This window comes from Melopsittacus undulatus, chromosome 4, assembly GCF_012275295.1.
Source record: "Melopsittacus undulatus isolate bMelUnd1 chromosome 4, bMelUnd1.mat.Z, whole genome shotgun sequence".
Classification (NCBI taxonomy): Eukaryota; Metazoa; Chordata; class Aves; order Psittaciformes; family Psittaculidae; genus Melopsittacus; species Melopsittacus undulatus.
This window is the reverse complement of record NC_047530.1, coordinates 2,140,748-2,158,294: the sequence shown is the minus strand read 5'-3', so window position 1 is coordinate 2,158,294 and position 17,547 is coordinate 2,140,748. Positions and strand designations below refer to the sequence as shown.

The following is a 17,547-nucleotide window of genomic DNA, read 5'->3' as shown; positions in this document are numbered from 1 at the left end:
TTTGGGTGCTTGCTTGAGCCCAGCTCAACTAAAGGTCCATGTAGCAGCCCAGAAATGTGGGATGGAGATAAATGGAACTGGCTTTAAGCTGCTGTGATGGATCCAGTCCAAACCCATCAGTGCCAGGGAGGAGAATGAAGCAAGTTGTGTTCCCTGCCATTAGAATCCAGGTTATACATCCCTAAAACATGAGGGTTCTCCTAGTTTCTGTGCTAAATACAAGGAGAGGATCCATCCCAAAGGATGTAGCACTTGACCTTCCCATTCCTGTGCTCACTGCCACAGGGAATGCAGAGGAGCCCTCTGAGGGAGCTCACCCTCCATGAGGTCTGCAGGAACATTCCCACCTTTCCCACTAATAGAGGAGAATCCCCCTTGGCATCGCCAGGATTTCCACCTCTCTGCTCCCCAATATCCAATGGTTGCCTCCTGTTCCCCACTTTGGGTCTGGAGCAAGGACCAGTCCCAGCAGCACCTTCCTCTCCATCCCAGGTTCTCCAATGTGGGAGCAGCACCAACACATGCCCATGGCTCCTGTGTGGGGCTCCAGCCACCTCCACCAGCCCCATGGACTTCCTATGGTGTTCTCTATCCCAGCATGTGCTCCATGCTTCCCAGCAACCCTCCTGGAGGCAAACTCAGGATCTCAGCCCTTGGAGAGTGAACCAAAGCCCAAGGTGGAAGGAAGCTTGCAAAGGGCTTCCAGCATGGGATAATGGGGCAAAGGAGCAAGGCCTGCTCTGGATCTCCCTATATCCCAATGGGCTTTGGAGCACTTCTTCCTAATCCCTACAGCAATTCAACATCTCCCCTCCATCCTGTGCTAGCAGAGCTGTGCTGAAGCTGGTGCTGAGCCATGAGAGCAGCCCCAGCCCATGCGGTGCTGTGGTCCTGAGCTCAGGCTCTGTTCTCCTGCAGCCCAAGGTGACCGTGCCAGCACGTGGTGCAGTGACAGAGGCCAAGGAGCCGGGTCCAGCACCGCTGGTGCAGCCCAGCACCGGTGCCCTTGGCACTGCTCAAGCAGCAGCATCCTGAGCTGGTTCTTCCCCAGCAGGTCCCAGTTTGACCCTTCCTGCTCCCACTGCCCCAGGCAGCCGTGGGATGGACGTCAGTGCTGGGACACCTGAGGATGCTGCTCTCCCCGCTCCAGCCTCCCACAGCATCCCATGGAGCAGCTTTGCAGTGGGGTGAGGATGGGGAGCCCTCAGTGTGACATTGCCCCCGTGCCTCGTGCAGGACGTTGTGATAAGAGCCCCAGAGCTGTTTGCCTTGCTTATCACGAGCGCTGCCCAAACAAGGTGCTTGGGATATAAGGAGCTGCTTGGGCCACGCTGGCTGTGCCACAGCTGCGCTGGTAGAAGCACCATGAAGCTGCTGCTGCTCTTCAGCTTCGTGGCCCTGGCTCAATGCCTGGGGCACAGGTGAGCATGGGGGGTTTGGGATGCTGAGGAGCTCCCCAGCAGCCCTGCTTGGGGTGGCAAAGGGGGTGATGTGGGGACAACCCACACCCCCCAAGCCAGGGCATGGCCAAGGGGATGAGTGTGGGGAGCACATCCCTGCCCGGCTCCTGCTGATGGAGCCTGTGCTGTGTGCCAGGATCCCTCTGCGGAAGGGCAAGAGCCTGCGGCAGGCCCTGCAGGAGCATGGCTTGCTGGAGCGCTACCTCAAGGAGCATCCCTACAACCCGGCTGCCAAGTACTACGAGAGCGGCGTCTCCTCGGAGCCCATGCAGAACTACATGGATGTGAGCGTGGCAGGGACAGGGATGGCCCCTTCCCACCCACTGCCCCTTTGCCATCCCTCTGGCTCCTTACCTCACCCACCGGCTCCTTACCCCTTCCCCTGACCCATTCCTGACCCTGCCGGCCCTTTACCCATCCCAATAGCTACTTACCTTTCCCTCTGACCCTTTAGCCATTCCCTAGCCTGTTGACTTATCCCACTGGTCCATTACCTGTCCCACTAGCCCCTAACCCATTAAACATCCTGCTAGCCTCTCACTTAATATGCTAGCTCCTTACCTGTCCCTCTCGTCCCTTACCAGGTTCCATAACCTGCTCAGTCACCCATTACCCTCCTATGTGTTCCACGAGCTCTTTACCATTTCCCCTAACCCATTACCTGTCCCACTGGCCCCTTACCTGACTCGCTAGCCCCTTATCCGTTCCCTTCACCTGTTAACTCATCCCTCTAGCCCCTTACCTGCTCCACTAGCCCTTTAACCATTCCCCTAGCCCATTACCCATCCCTCTAGCCCTTTACCTTTCCCACTGGCCAATTACCTGACCACTGACCTCTTACTTGATACGCTGGCTCCTTACCTGCCCTCTCCTCCTTTACCCATTCCCCTACCCCATTGAGTCATCCCACCAGCCCCTCACCTCCACCACCAGCCCCATAGCTGACCCTCTAGCCCTTCACCTGATGCTAGTTCCTTACCCTAACCCTTTACAATGGCACTCATCCCACTAGCCCTTTTTGCATCCCGGTAGCCCATTCTCCACCTCGCTAGCCCCTTCTCCATGCCACTAACCCCTCGCTCACCCCACTAACCCCTCCCCACCTCCTTTGCCAGGACTCCTACTATGGCACCATCTCCATCGGGACCCCCCCCCAGGATTTCACCGTCATCTTCGACACCGGCTCCTCCAACCTGTGGGTGCCCTCCGTGTACTGCAGCAGCCAGCCCTGCAGTAGGTGTCTGCTGGCCCTGTGGCCACCGGGCAAGGGGAGGAGCCCCCAGGAGCCCTTGAAGGGCTCAGGGACAAGGACGGCTCTGCCCCGGCTCTGCCGAGGGCTGTAGGGCCATGGGAGGCGCTGGAGCTGCATCCCCAGCCCCTGGGCTCAGGCTGCTCCGGGACCATCTCCCTCCTCCATCCCCACAGGCAACCACAACCTCTTCAACCCAGCAGAGTCCTCCACCTTCGTCAGCACCAACGACAGCGTCTACATTGCCTATGGCACGGGCAGCATGTCTGGGGTCCTGGGCTATGACACCGTCAGAGTAAGGCCCCGTGCCCCGGCTGCCCCGTGCCATGGGCTGGGCTGGAGGACACCGGCACAGCCCAACCGAGCCCTTCTCCCCTGTCCTTGCCCAGGTTGCCGACATCGACGTCTACCACCAGATCTTTGGGCTGTCTGAGACCGAGCCCGGGGACTTCTTCTACTACACCCCCTTCGATGGCATCCTGGGCTTGGCTTTCCCCAGCCTGGCCTCCTCCGGAGCCACCCCTGTCTTTGACAACATGATGAGCGAGGGGCTGGTGGCCAAGGACCTCTTCTCTGTCTACCTGAGCAAGTGAGTCCTGCCCAGAGTCCCCAGCCCATGGCCAGGATCTGCTCCCGGTTCCTTGCCCTGGGGCTGACTCCAGGACCATTCCCTGGGGCTGGGACACCCCATGGCTCTGGGGCCGTGGGGCTGGTGGTGCCGCCGGCATTGCCGTGGTGCTGGTGATGGGATAGAGCCTCCTCTGATGCTTTCCCCTGCCAGGAACGAGGAGAGCGGCAGCTTCGTCCTCTTCGGTGGCATCGACCCCTATTATGTCAGGAACGGCATCACCTGGATCCCCCTCTCTGCTGAGACCTATTGGCAGATCACCATGGACAGGTACCCTGGGGGGTCCCCTCACCTGCAGGTGCTGCCTTTGGGGGTGCAGCAGCAGGAGCCTCATCCCGTGTCCCTCTGTCCCCAGTGTCTCCATCAACAGCATGGCTGTGGCCTGCTCGAACGGCTGCCAGGCCATTGTGGACACGGGCACCTCTCTGCTGGCCATGCCCAGCACGGCCCTCGCTCAGGTCTACAGTGTCCTTGGGGTCTCCTCCGGGGGTCAGGTGAGAGCCACGGGGCTCCCATGGGGTGTGTGGTGCTCTTGGGGTGAGCACAGACCCCCCCTTACCTGTGTCCGTGTGTCCGTCCCCTGCCCAGATTGAGTGCAGCTCTCAGGGCAGCCTCCCTGCCATTGTCTTCCACATCAATGGTGCTGAGTTCGCGGTGACCCCCGAGGCCTACGTGGTGGAGGTGAGATCCTGCTGGGATGGGGACGGGAGGGCTGAGGGAAGGAGAGCCGGGAGCTGGGAACCCGCATCCAGCCCCGTGTTGTGTCCTGCAGAGGGACGGCTCCTGCAGCCTGGGCTTCCAAAGCGTGGGTGTCCCCACGGAATCTGGGGAGCTGTGGATCCTGGGGGATGTCTTCATCCGGGAATACTATGTCATCTTCAACAGGGCCACCAACTCGGTGGGTCTGTCCCCCCTGGCCTGAGGGACGAGCCCCTGTGCCCACTGCCCTCAGCCCAGCTCAGCAGCTCCCCCAGCACCACCAATAAAGCTCTAGAGAAGCATCCTTGGCTTGTGTCTCTTTGGGCCCCGGGGCCAACACATCCCTGGGCATGGACCCCACACGTTGGTGCCACCTTCACCCCCCCCAACCCCAATGATGCTTCCCAAACCTTCCTCAGCACCGATCCCATAGGAACAACCCACAAAGATCCCGGCTGCTCACAGTGAGGTCCCCACTGGGACAAGGCACATCTCTCCTGCCCCACAACCCAACTGGGGGGGGATGAACACTCCAGCACCATCCAAAGGGGGCTGCACATCCCAAATCCCCCTCCAAGGACACCTATAGCAGCCCTATAGTAGCTACAAGCAGGAGTAAGGGGAGAGGGCATAAATATCAGGGTGACTTTATTGGTGGCAAGGGGGCAGGTCCCCAGTCCCCATCCAGGAGCTGGGGCATGAGGCACTTGGGGGGCTGGTTTGGGGCTGGGGGTGCCCATGGATACCCCAGGGCTTCCCTGCACCATCCTGCTGGGGGGATCCAGCCTTTGGGGCTGGGCTTCCTTAGGGATGCTCCAGGGAGATGGGGGGGGTGTTCCTGGGGACCCCAGCACCCCAGGGTGGATGGGGACCACACAACCTCTGCCTGAGAGACAAGCAGTGTCCATGCACCCATGTGAGCTGGGGTGCACCTATGGGAGCTGGGATGTACCCATGGGACATGGGATGTACCCATGGGAACCAGGATGCACCTATGGGAGCCAGGATGCACCCATAGAGCAGAGATGCACCCATGGGAGATGGGATATACCCAGTGGAGCCAGATACACCCATAGGGCTGGGATGCACCCATGGGAGATGGGATGTACCCAATGGAGCCAGGATACACCCATAGGGCTGGGCTGCACCCATGGGATCCAGGATGCTCTTGCCCACCCTATGTGCTTGGCACCCCCCCCCCAGCCCCCCGTCACCCCAGTGCCTGCTGGGCCAGACCTGCTGGTCCTGCAGACCCCTCCTCCTCCTCCTCTTCCTCTCCATCCTCCCCACGTGTCTCCCTATGGGGCCATGGCCTCGGGGCTCTCCCCTCTGCCCGGGCTCCCAGCAGAGGGCTCCGTGTCCTGGGGGGGTCCCTGAGCTCTGGGGGTGCCGGTGGGAGCCGGGGGGGCTCCGGCCTCAGAGGGGGGGGGCAGAGAGGGGTGCCCTGAGGGGCTCAGTGTGGCCTCGGGGGGGTCCCCAGCCCCTGCACCCCACAAAGAGGGGCCGGGGGGGGCTGTGTTGGGGAGCAGGAGCTGGGCCAGGCGGGGCCGGGGGGGGCGGGATGGTGGGGGGGGCAGTGGGGTTGTAGGGGGGGTGTCCTGATGGACTGGGGATGGGGATGGGGATGGGGACTGGGATGAGGATGGGGATGGGGATTGGGATTGGGATAGGGATGGGGATGAGGATGGGGATGGAGATGGGTATGAGGATGAGGATGGGGATGGGGATAGGGATTGGGATGAGGATGGGGATGGGGATAGGGATTGGGATGAGGATGGGGATGGGGATAGGGATTGGTATGGGGCTGGGGATGGGGATGAAGCTGAGGATAGGGATGGGGATGAGGATGGAGATGCGGATGAGGATGGGGCCAGGTCACTGCTCTGCAGCGGCAGCCGGATGTCTGTGGCTATGGAGAGATGCTCTGTGTTAGCACCCACCTCCCCTTGGGGACCCCCATGGGCTCTATGGGTGCACCCCAGGGTACTCCAGCACAAAGGGGGGGTCCCCATTTGAACCCCATCACCCCGAGCATCACCTGGAGCCTGGCAGGGCGCAGGGAGCTCCGCGCAGGACCTGGGGCACAGCCTCTGCTCACAGCTCACCTCCCCGAGCTGGTACCGACGGAAGGGTTGGGGTCAGACCCCCCCATTGCCCCCCCTCCATCGTCCCCCCCCCATTGCCACCCCCCCATTGCCACCCCCCATTCACCTGGCAGGTGCAGCGGGTGCAGGGCTGCCCCTCGGGGGTGAAGCTTTGGCCATTCCCCACCTTCCGGCCTTGGTAGTTGCAGTCTATGGGGGGCAGTGATGGACGGGGGTGATGGAGAAGGGACAAAGTGGGGCCAGGACCCCCCTGCTTGTCCCCTTTGGTCCCTACCGGTACAGACGGGGCAGCACTCGCCCTCGGGGTGGAAGGGGTATGTGCAGAAGATGGCACAGTCCATGGGGGAGCAGGCCACGGAGCCCAGCTGTGGGACATGGGAATTAGAGCCCACACTGGGAATGGGGGGGGGGAAAGGGGGAATTCCTTAAGGATTTTCCCTATAAAGGAGGAAATCCCTGGTCTGAAGCCATGGGGCCAAGAGCCCAGAGCATCTGGTGGTGCCGGCGCAGCCCTCACCAGGCAGATGCAGCTGAGGCAGGGGTCCAGGAGCGAGGGGAAGGTCTCGTTGTTGTAGAAGATCCTGCCCATGTAGGTGCAGCCTGCAGGGAAAGGGGGATTTGGAGACCCCATGGACTCAATGGGGTTGGGAAAGGGGCTTTGAGAGCATCCAGTCCAGCCCCAAGGCCACCCCTGCCCCATGGCACTGAGGCCTTGTCTATGGGGTGTGTGAGCACTTGCAGGGCTGGTGCCTGCAGCCCTGCCCTGGGCAGCCTGTTCCAATGGCTGAGCACCCTGTGGGGCAGGAATTGTTCCTCAGCTCCATCTAAACCTGCCCTGGTGCAGCTCGAGGCTGTTTCCTCTTGTCCCATCCCTTGTTCCTTGGGAGCAGAGCTCAGCCCCTCCTGGCTCCATCCTCCTCTCAGGCACTTGGAGCCATCAGGTCCCCCCTGAGCCTTCTCTTCTCCATCTGAACCCGCAGCTCCCTCAGCCCTTCCCCATCTCTTGTGCTCCAGGCCCTGCTCCAGCTCCATTCCCGGCTGCCTCCTCCCTGTATCCCTATGGATAGAGCGGATGCTCCAGCAGCATCCTGACCTGCGGAGCAGTCGGGGCAGCACTGCCCAGGGATGCGGATGGGATAGGGACACGTCTCCACGCAGTCTGTCCTCTTGCAGCTCACTGAGCCATCAGCCTGCAGGGGAGAAGCACTTGACCGAGACCTCAGGCTGCCCAAATCCATAGGGATCAGCCCCCAGCAGGCAGGGATCACGGCCATGAGGAGCCGGCATTCCCAGGGCAGGAGGGCAGCAGAGCAGGTTCTCATTCACCTGGCAGATGCATAACTCACAGGGATCGCCCGGAGACCAGATCTGTCCGATGGGGAGCTCCACGCCGTTGTCATCCAGGAAGCAGCCTTGGGATGGGGATGGGATGGAGGGGACGTGGGTACCGCAGGGCTGGATGTGTGCGTGGTACCCAGCGCCCACCTCCCACCCGCTCCCAGTGCCCTGCGGGTCCCTGTGCACCCACATCCAGCTCCCCTGCCCGCCCTGTCTGCATGTTCCCTACACCACATCCTCCTTGTCCCAACATCCTCTACATCCCATCCTTCTGGTCCCCATATCCCTTGCATCCCATACTCACTATCACCCCAGTCCCATTTTCCTTGTCTTCAAGCATCTCTGACATCCTATCCCATTCCCTCCCATCCCTCCCCACCCCACCCATCCCACTTCATTCCCTCCCATTCCACCCCATCCCACCCTATCCCATTCTCTTCCATCCCACCCCCACCCCATCCCACTCAATTCCCTCCCATTTCACCCCATCCCACCCATCCCCTCCCATTCCCTCCCACCCCATCCCATCCCACCCCCATCCCATCTCACCCCACCCCCAACCCATTCCATCCCAATTCCCTCCCACCCCATCCCATACCACTCCATCCCAACCCCTCACACCAACTCCATCCCACCCAATTCCACCCATCCCACCCCATCCGATCCCACCCCATTCTCTCTCATCCCACCCCATCCCCATTCCCTCCCATCCCCATCCCATCCCACTCCATCCCAACCGCTCACACCAACTCCACCCCATCCCATCCCACCCTGTCCCACCCATCCCACCCCATTCCCTCCTCCCACCCCATCCCACCTCTGCTCTCACCGGTGGGGGCAGGGGGTTCCCTGCAGCTGGAGCAGCACTGCCCAGGGCTCAGCTGCTGCTGGTGCTGGGGACAATCCAGTGCAGGGCAGGGGGTAAAGGAGCACTCGACCTCTCCAGCCTGGGACAAGGGAGCTGTGACCCTGGGCATGGACCCCCCTGTGCCGCCCCCATGGAGCATCCCTGGATCCCATCCATTGGGATAACACAGGAGAGCCCTGGAGCATCCCTGGTTCCATCCATTGGGATAACACAGGGGAGCCCTGGAGCATCCTTGGTTCCCATCCATAGGGATAACACAGGGGAGCCCTGGAGCATCCCTGGTTCCTATCCATTGGGATAACACAGGGGAGCCCTGGAGCATCCCAGGATCCCATCCATTGGGATAACACAGGGGAGCCCTGGAGCATCCCTGGTTCCATCCATTGGGATAACACAGGGGAGCCCTGGAGCATCCTTGGTTCCCATCCATAGGGATAACACAGGGGAGCCCTGGAGCATCCCTGGTTCCTATCCATTGGGATAACACAGGGGAGCCCTGGAGCATCCCAGGATCCCATCCATTGGGATAACACAGGGGAGCCCTGGAGCATCCCTGGATCCCATCCATCGGGATAACACAGGGGAGCCCTGGAGCATCCCTGGTTCCCATACATTGGGATAACACAGGGGAGCCCTGGAGCATCCCTGGTTCCATCCATTGGGATAACACAGGGGAGCCCTGGAGCATCCCAGGATCCCATCCATTGGGATAACACAGGGGAGCCCTGGAGCATCCCTGCATCCCATCCATCAGGATAACACAGGGGAGCCCTGGAGCATCCCTGCATCCCATCCATCAGGATAACACAGGGGAGCCCTGGAGCATCCCTGGTTCCCATCCATCAGGATAACACAGGGGAGCTCTGGAGCATCCCTGGTTCCATCCATCAGGATAACACAGGGGAGCCCTGGAGCATCCCTGGTTCCCATCCATTGGGATAACACAGGGGAGCCCTGGAGCATCCCTGGTTCCCATCCATCGGGATAACACAGGAGAGCCCTGGAGCATCCCTGGTTCCATCCATCAGGATAACACAGGGGAGCCCTGGAGCATCCCAGGATCCCATCCATCAGGATAACACAGGGAAGCCCTGGAGCATCCCTGGTTCCCATCCATCAGGATAACACAGGGAAGCCCTGGAGCACCCCTGGTTCCCATCCATCAGGATAACACAGGGAAGCCCTGGAGCATCCCTGGTTCCCATCCATTGGGATAACACAGGGAGGCCTGGAGCATCCCAGGATCCCATCCATCGGGATAACACAGGAGAGCCCTGGAGCATCCCTGGTTCCCATCCATTGGGATAACACAGGGAAGCCCTGGAGCATCCCTGGTTCCCATCCATCAGGATAACACAGGGGAGCCCTGGAGCATCCCTGGTTCCCATCCATCGGGATAACACAGGGGAGCCCTGGAGCATCCATTGGGATCACAGGACCTACCCTACAGACACAGGTCGTGCACTCATCCCCATCCAGGCTGAAGCGAGCACCGTGTGCATACGTCCGACCCCGAAAGCTGCACTTGGCTGGGGAGCAGGGAGGCAGCAGGACCAGGATTGGGATCATGGAGCAAAGCACAGCTCCTCCTGAGCCCCATCCCCATCCCAGCAGGGCCTGTGGTCCCCCTGCCCCACACATCCCATGGGATGGGGGTCTCGGACCCACCGGGCTGGCAGGAGCAGCAGTCGGATGAGGAGGAGCTGGGGCAGGAGCCAGGGGGGCACTCGGGGGAGATGCAGGAGATGTTCCCAGCCTGTGGAAGAGGACATGGAGCTGCCATAGGGTCTCCCATTCCTCAGGCAGGGAGGAACTGGGGCAGGGCAGCGTCTGCAATAGCGCATCCCAATCCGTGAGCCTGAATTGGGATGCAGGGGGATGATCCCTGTTCCTGGGGACAAGGAGGATGGGATACAGGAGACACATGGGGACAAGGAGGATGGGATGCAGGGATCATGGACAAAAGGAGGATGGGATGTAGAGGATACATGGACACAGAGGGGATGGAATGCAGGGATCATGAACAAAAGGAGGATGGGATGCAGTGGACATGGACACAGAGGGGATGGGATGCAGGGGACACATGGGCACAAGGAGGATGGGATGCAGGGGACACATGGACACAAGGAGGATGGGATGCAGGGATCATGGACACAACGAGGATGGGATGCAGGGGACATGGACACAGAGGGGATGGGATGCAGGGATCATGGACACAGAGGGGATGGGATGCAGGGATCATGGACACAAGGAGGATGGGATGCAGGTATCATGGACACAGAGGGGATGGGATGCAGAGATCATGGGCACAAGGAGTATGGGTTGCAGGGGACATGGACACAAGGAGGACGGGATGCAGGGATCATGGACAAAAGGAGAATAGGATGCAGAGGATACATGGGCACAAGGAGGATGTGATATAGGGGACATGGACACAGAGGGGATGGAACGCAGGGATCATAGGCACAAGGAGGATGGGATGCAGGGGACACATGGACACAACGAGGATGGGATGCAGGTATCATGGACACAGGGGGGATGGGATGTAAGGATCATGGACACAGAGGGGATGGGATGCAGGGACACAGGGACAAGGGGATGCCATGTGCTCACCAAGCAGACACAGACGGTGCAATTCCCATCGGACAAGGCAAAGACATCACCCTCAGCCCGGACCACCCCTTCGTGCAGGCAGCCTGTGGGAGCAGGGGCGTCAGGGGGGGCTGCCCCATACAATGGGGCTGGGATGGGGGGGGGGTTTGGGGCTCACCTGCACAAGTGGGGCAGCAGCTCCCGCTGGGAGCAGGCAATGGATGGGAGCAGGACACTGTGGGGCAGGTCACGGCCTCACAGAGCACTTGTCCCCCCTACATGGGCACAGTGGGGCTCAGTGGGGCCATGGGGGTGTGGGGGGGGTGACATGGGGGGGGACACACGGTGCTCACCAGGCAGGAGCAGCTCCGGCATCCCGGCTCCATCCATTGGGCACCAGGATCCCGTGGGATGCCCTGGTCCCAGCAGCGTGGAGATGATGGGTGTGAGGATGCAGGAGCTCCATGTTGGGATGGATCCGTGGATGGGAATGGTGGAGAGGAGGGAGGGAATTGGGTACCGGGAGCGGCTGCAGGGAGCTGGGATGAAGGGGAACCCCTGGGGATCAATAGGGATGGTCCAGAGCCGGGAGGAGGGAGCAGGAGCAGGGTGGGAGGATGCTGCAGGGATTGCAGGATGGGCGATGGAGCCAGGATGGATTTGGGATAACCTGGGGAAAAGAGGGATCAGGCATCACTTGGGGCAGGGAATGGGAGCATCCCATTCCGCATCCCAGTGCCCATCCAGATGGGGACCCAGCATCACTTGGGGCAGGGAATGGGAGCATCCCACTCCGCTTCCCAGTGCCCATCCAGACAGGGACTGGGCATCACTTGGGGCAGGGAATGGGAGCATCCCGCTCCGCTTCCCAGTGCCCATCCAGACAGGGACCCAGCATCACTTGGGGCAGGGAATGGGAGCATCCCGCTCTGCTTCCCAGTGCCCATCCAGACAGGGACCCAGCATCACTTGGGGCAGGGAATGGGAGCATCCCACTCCACTTCCCAGTGCCCATCCAGATGGGGACCCAGCATCACTTGGGGCAGGGAATGGGAGCATCCCGCTCTGCTTCCCAGTGCCCATCCAGACAGGGACCCAGCATCACTTGGGGCAGGGAATGGGAGCATCCCAGTGCCCATCCAGATGGGATGGATACCTTCACAGGACACCCTGTCCCCACTGAGGCGGTACCCAGGCCGGCAGGAGCATTGGAAGCTGCCTGGGGTGTTATGGCAGGAATGCTGGCACACACGGTGCTCCCCCGGCCGCCGGCACTCGTTGACATCTGGGAACAATGGGATGTGGAAGGGACATCCCAGGAATGGGGCTGTTATCCCGGGAATGGGGTCAGGAGCCCATGGAAGGATGAGGATGAGGTGGTAACAGCACATCAATGGTCTCAATGGTGTCTCCATCCCATTGGATTCATGGTGTGGGGAGGGATGTGGGTTCGGATGCGGTGCTCACCCACACAGGAGTGCCTGTTGCCATGGAGATGGTACCCAGGCCGGCAGGAGCAGCGGTAGCTGCCGATGCTGTTCTTGCAGCGGTGCTGGCAGGGGGTGGCCAAGCACTCGTCTGTGTCTGCAGGGAGAGGATCCGGAGTCATGGAATGGGATGGGATGAAGGAGCTTAAACCCTATCCAGCTCCAACCCCAACCCCTTCCCATGGAGCAGCTGCTCCAAGCCCCTGTGTCCAACCTGGCCTTGAGCACTGCCAGGGATGGGGCAGCCACAGCTTCTCTGGGCACCCTGTGCCAGCGCCTCAGCACCCTCATAGGGAAGGATTCCTTCCTTACATCCGATCTGGATCCCCCGTTTCAGCCTGAACCCATCACCCCTTCTCCCATCACATCCCATCCCTCTCAGCATCCTTGTATCCCCTTCAGACACTGGAAGCTGCTCTGAGCTCTCCATGCATCCTGAGTATCCCCATCCTGGCTCCATCCAGGAGCTGCTCCAGCCCCTGAGCATCCTCGTGGCCTCCTCTGGGCTCACTCCAACAGCTCCATGTGCTGATGCTGAGGACCCCAGAGCCGGAGGCAGCATCTGAGTGGGATCCCATGGAGCAGAGGGGTAGGATCCCCTCCCTGAGCTGCTGCAGGTGCAGCCCAGCACAGTGGGTGGGGGGAGCAGAGCCATGGGGAGCTGTCCCCTCCCCATTCCCATCCTCACCCCATCCCATCCCATCCCCATCCCCATCCCCATCCCATCCCATCCCCATCCCCATCTCCATCCCATCCCATCCCCATCCCCATCCCCATCCCCATCTCCATCCCATCCCCATCCCATCCCCATCCCATCCCACCCCATCCCCAACCCATCCCCATCCCCATCCCATCCCCAGCCCATCCCGTCCCATCCCACCCCATCCCACCCCATCCCCATCCCATCCCCATCCCATCCCCACCCCATCCCATCCCATCCCATCCCCATCCCATCCCCATCCCCATCCCATCCCATCCCATCCCATTCCCATCCCCATCCCATCCCATCTCCATCCCATCCCATCTCCATCCCATCCCATCCCCATCCCATCCCCATCCCATCCCATCCCCATCCCATCCCATTCCCATCCCCATCCCATCCCATCCCCATCTCCATCCCATCCCATTCCCATCCCATCCCATCGCATCCCATCCCATCCCATTCCCATTCCCATCCCCATCCCATCCCATCCCATCTCCATCCCATCCCATCTCCATCCCATCCCATCCCCATCCCATCCCATCCCATCCCCATCCCATCCCATCCCATTCCCATCCCCATCCGATCCCATCCCATCCCATCCCATCCCATCCCATCCCATCCCATCCCCATCCCATCCCATCCCATCCCCATCTCCATCCCATCCCATCCCCATCCGATCCCATCCCATTCCCCATCCCCATCCCATCCCATCCCCATCCACATACACATCCCATCCCCATCCCATCCCATCCCATCCCATCCCATCCCCATCCCATCCCCATCCCATCCCATCCCCATCCCATCCCATCCCATCCCATTCCCATCCCCATCCGATCCCATCCCATCCCATCCCATCCCATCCCATCCCATCCCCATCCCATCCCATCCCATCCCCATCTCCATCCCATCCCATCCCCATCCGATCCCATCCCATTCCCCATCCCCATCCCATCCCATCCCCATCCACATACACATCCCATCCCCATCCCATCCCATCCCATCCCATCCCCATCCCATCCCCATCCCATCCCATCCCCATCCCATCCCATCCCATCCCATTCCCATCCCCATCCCATCCCATCCCATCCCATCCCCATCCCATCCCCATTCCCATCCCCATCCCATCCCCATCCCATCCCACCCCTGCAGCTGTGTCTATCCGCCGCCAGCTGCATCCCGGGGCCGCACTCGCAGACGAAGCCTCCCTCGGTGTTAACACAGCGCCCCTCGCAGGCAGCGCTCAGGCACTCATCGATGTCTGCGGGGGGAAGGGAGCGGTGGGGATGAGGGATGTGGAACCCTCCCCCCCCATTCCCATCTCCATTCCCATCCCCATCCCCATTCCCATTCCCATCCCCATCCCCATCCCATCCCCATTCCCATCCCCATCCCCATCCCCATCCCGATCCCCATCCCCATTCCCATCCCCATCCCCATCCCCATCCCATTCCCATTCCCATCCCCATCGCATCCCCTCCCCATCCCATCCCCACCTCATCCCATCCCCATCCCCATTCCCATTCCCATCCCATCCCCATTCCCATCCCCATCCCCATTCCCATCCCCATTCCCATCCCCATCCCCATTCCCATCCCCATCCCCATTCCCATTCCCATCCCCATCCCCATCTCATCCCATCCCCATCCCCATCCCCATCCCCATCCCCATTCCCATCCTCATCCCCATCCCCATCCCCATCCCCATTCCTATCCCCATCCCATCCCATTCCCATCCCCATCCCATGGGTCCCCCCCCCCTCCCACCGGTGCAGCGGATCCCATTGGATGTCTCCACCATGGAGAAGCCGATGGGACAGACACGAGCGATCTCCTGGCAGCCGCCATGGTTACAGGTCAGGTCACAGCCATATTCCCCACATGTCCCTGCGGGCTCTGGAACAGGGACATTGGGGACCACAGGGCACCCGTGTCCCCCCATCTGCCCATTGGATCCTATAGGGATCGAGCAGGAGCATCCCTGCGGGGCTGGGGATGCAGGGATCTGGGGGTGGTACCTGGGCAGGTGATGCCCTGATCCCCATCGGGGCAGGAGCACAGGTTGGGAGCGATGCACAAACCATCCCCACAGCCAAAGGGGCAGAGAGCTGTGGGGAGAGGGGCAAGGGGGGTGAGGAGGGCAGGGAAACCCATATCCCAACACATGATCCCATTGCTCACACAGGGAACCCCATATCCCCCCTATGATCCCATTACTGACACAGGGACCCCCATATCCCATCCCATGATCCCATTACTGACACAGGGAACCCCCATATCCCATCCCATGATCCCATTACTCACACAGGGACCCCATATCCCAACCTATGATCCCATTACTGACACAGGGAACCCCATATCTCATCCCATGACCCCATTACTCACGCAGGGACCCCCATATCCCCCTATGACCCCATTACTCACACAAGGACCCTCATATCCCCCCTATGTTTCCATTACTCACACAGTGACCCCCATATCCCCCTATGACCCCATTACTCACACAGGGACCCCATATCCCCCTATGACCCCATTACTCACACAGGGACCCCATATCCCCCCTATGACCCCATTACTCACACAGTGACCCCCATATCCCCCCTATGACCCCATTACTCACACAGGGACCCCCATATCCCCCCTATGACCCCATTACTCACTCAGGGACCCCCATATCCCATGCCATGACCCCATTACTCACTTAGGGACCCCATATCCCCCTATGACCCCATTACTCACGCAGGGTGCAGTGCCCACTGCCCGGGGACATCATCCACCCGGGACAACATCCGCTGCCGAAGCCGGAGGAGCAGATGTGGGGCCCCACACGGCGCCTGGGTGAGGGATATGGGGCTGAGCCCGCCCCATAGCAACCCCTTGGGGCCGAGCCGAGCCCCTTGCTCTATGGGGCCATGGGGGAAGTGGGATAAAGGGATGCGAGGAGCGCAGGGATGCAGGGGGGAGAGCGAAGGCAGCGACAATAGGGATGAAGGGAGAGCCGAGCCCCTTGGAGCATAGGGATAAAGGGATGCAGGGCCGGGAGCCACGGGGATGGGCTCGACCCAGGTGTAGCTGGGAGAAGGGGGAGGAAGAGGAGGAGGAAGGGAAGGGAAAGGGGGGGGTATAGGAAGCAATGGGTACCTCTCGACGGCAAAGCCGAGCGGCTTCTTCCTGCCGGGATGCTCCCTGCTGTATCCCAGCGGGATGAGCAGGGATATCCATGCAGCCTGGAGGAGCAGCGGCCGCAGCATGCCAGGGAATGCGCTGCCGGCCCCGCTCCAGCCGAGTCCCGGCTCCTCCTCCCGGCTTCCCAACGGGAACAATGCGGGAGCTGGGAGGGAAGAGGGGGGGGTTGAACCCCTCGGCCCCCCCCCCCCTTGCTGCCGGAGGGAGGCGTTGGATGGGGATGCGCTTCCCAAGCCCCGTTCCTATGGATGGAGTGATCCTATGGAGAGCGGCTCCAATGCAGCCATAGGGAGTGGGTGCTCAGGGATATAGGGAATGGGGGCTCTGTTTACCCCCCCCCCCCTTTTGTCTCCCTTTCCCACATCTGGCCTCTTCCTCCCCTCCTCCTCCTCCTCCTCCCTGCACAGGGACCCACGCACCAGAGACAGGGGCCAAAGGGGAGCTGGGGGTGCTGGGGGGCACCCAAAGGGGTGGTTATGGGGGGGGACACACATCAGTGTAATGGGGTCACCCCCAACCCCCCATTCCCAACCAAAGGTCGGAGGCAGGTAAATGATTGCTAGCAGGGAGCAAAGGGCAGTGTTGCTCCAGGTCCTCATTCCATAAGGATTTTCCCCCTCCTCCATTCCAGCTCTGTTCAAGGTTGGGGTCACCAAAGCAGGATACAGCATCAGACACCCCCTGCGTGCTTAGGAGTGAGGGTTAAAGGGGGTTAAGTGGGGGAATAGGGGGGTTTAGGGGGGGGTAGGACCCCCAAGGTGGTCACAACACGGGGGGGGGATGACAGGGACATGATCCTAATGCTGGGATATGGATGGATATGGATATGGATGGCAGTGCATGGGGTAAACACCCACCACAGGAGCACAGTAAAGGGGAGATGCTGCCAGCATCACCCCAGCACCCCCAGTGCTATGGGCAGGAGCCATGTGGAGCCAGTGATGTGGTCCCTGGGCCCCCCAGTTATGGGGGGGGATGTCCAAATGGAGCCTTCTCCTGGCAGGAAGGATGCAGGATGCTGCTCACCTCTTGCTGCTGGAGGGAGGGGGTTAGGGAAAACCAGGATGGGACATAGGGATGTTAATGTGAGGGGTTATGGATGAGGATCGTGCACCAGGTGGGATCCAATGGACTGAGACATGGGAAGAGCTTCTTCCAACCTGAACTTCCCCAGGGTCAGTTTGAAGCCAGCAGCCCCAGTCCTATCCAGTCCCTGATGGATCCCTCTCTGAGGAA

At 61.0% G+C, this 17,547-nt stretch overlaps 2 protein-coding genes across 2 annotated transcripts; one reads left to right on the top strand and one right to left on the bottom strand.

Moving 5' to 3' along the window:
• The first annotated feature begins 1,365 nt into the window (after window positions 1–1,365).
• Window positions 1,366–4,259, top strand: LOC117436003 (pepsin A-like). Its single transcript, XM_034061545.1, has 9 exons — window positions 1,366–1,421; window positions 1,597–1,744; window positions 2,576–2,693; window positions 2,886–3,004; window positions 3,099–3,298; window positions 3,491–3,607; window positions 3,693–3,837; window positions 3,926–4,018; window positions 4,110–4,259. The coding sequence occupies exons 1-9, from the start codon at window positions 1,366–1,368 to the stop codon at window positions 4,257–4,259; spliced, it is 1,146 nt and encodes a 381-aa protein (XP_033917436.1).
• A 1,038-nt stretch (window positions 4,260–5,297) lies between these two features.
• Window positions 5,298–16,393, bottom strand: VWCE (von Willebrand factor C and EGF domains). The gene is made up of 21 exons (XM_034061614.1): window positions 16,267–16,393; window positions 15,865–15,959; window positions 15,144–15,233; window positions 14,893–15,021; window positions 14,271–14,387; window positions 12,407–12,523; window positions 12,096–12,224; window positions 11,293–11,609; window positions 11,118–11,214; window positions 10,961–11,043; window positions 10,016–10,103; window positions 9,791–9,876; window positions 8,309–8,426; window positions 7,468–7,553; window positions 7,235–7,331; window positions 6,659–6,741; window positions 6,416–6,506; window positions 6,248–6,330; window positions 6,075–6,150; window positions 5,898–5,945; window positions 5,298–5,729 (listed from the first exon to the last, which is right to left on the bottom strand). The coding sequence occupies exons 1-21, from the start codon at window positions 16,374–16,376 to the stop codon at window positions 5,335–5,337; spliced, it is 2,535 nt and encodes an 844-aa protein (XP_033917505.1). The 5' UTR covers window positions 16,377–16,393; the 3' UTR covers window positions 5,298–5,334.
• Between the last annotated feature and the right edge of the window lie 1,154 nt (window positions 16,394–17,547).

Excerpts from the sequence above, each read along its gene's own strand:
- LOC117436003 (XM_034061545.1), top strand. The coding sequence starts at position 1,366 with ATGAAGCTGCTGCTGCTCTTCAGCTTCGTGGCCCTGGCTCAATGCCTG. Across the intron at positions 2,694-2,885 it reads CTGCAGCAGCCAGCCCTGCA|GCAACCACAACCTCTTCAAC; the intron begins GTAGGTGTCTGC and ends CCATCCCCACAG. Across the intron at positions 3,299-3,490 it reads TTCTCTGTCTACCTGAGCAA|GAACGAGGAGAGCGGCAGCT; the intron begins GTGAGTCCTGCC and ends TTCCCCTGCCAG.
- VWCE (XM_034061614.1), bottom strand. The coding sequence starts at position 16,376 with ATGCTGCGGCCGCTGCTCCTCCAGGCTGCATGGATATCCCTGCTCATC. Across the intron at positions 15,960-16,266 it reads CTCGGCTTTGCCGTCGAGAG|GCGCCGTGTGGGGCCCCACA; the intron begins GTACCCATTGCT and ends TCCCTCACCCAG. Across the intron at positions 11,044-11,117 it reads CTGCTGCCCCACTTGTGCAG|GCTGCCTGCACGAAGGGGTG; the intron begins GTGAGCCCCAAA and ends CTGCTCCCACAG.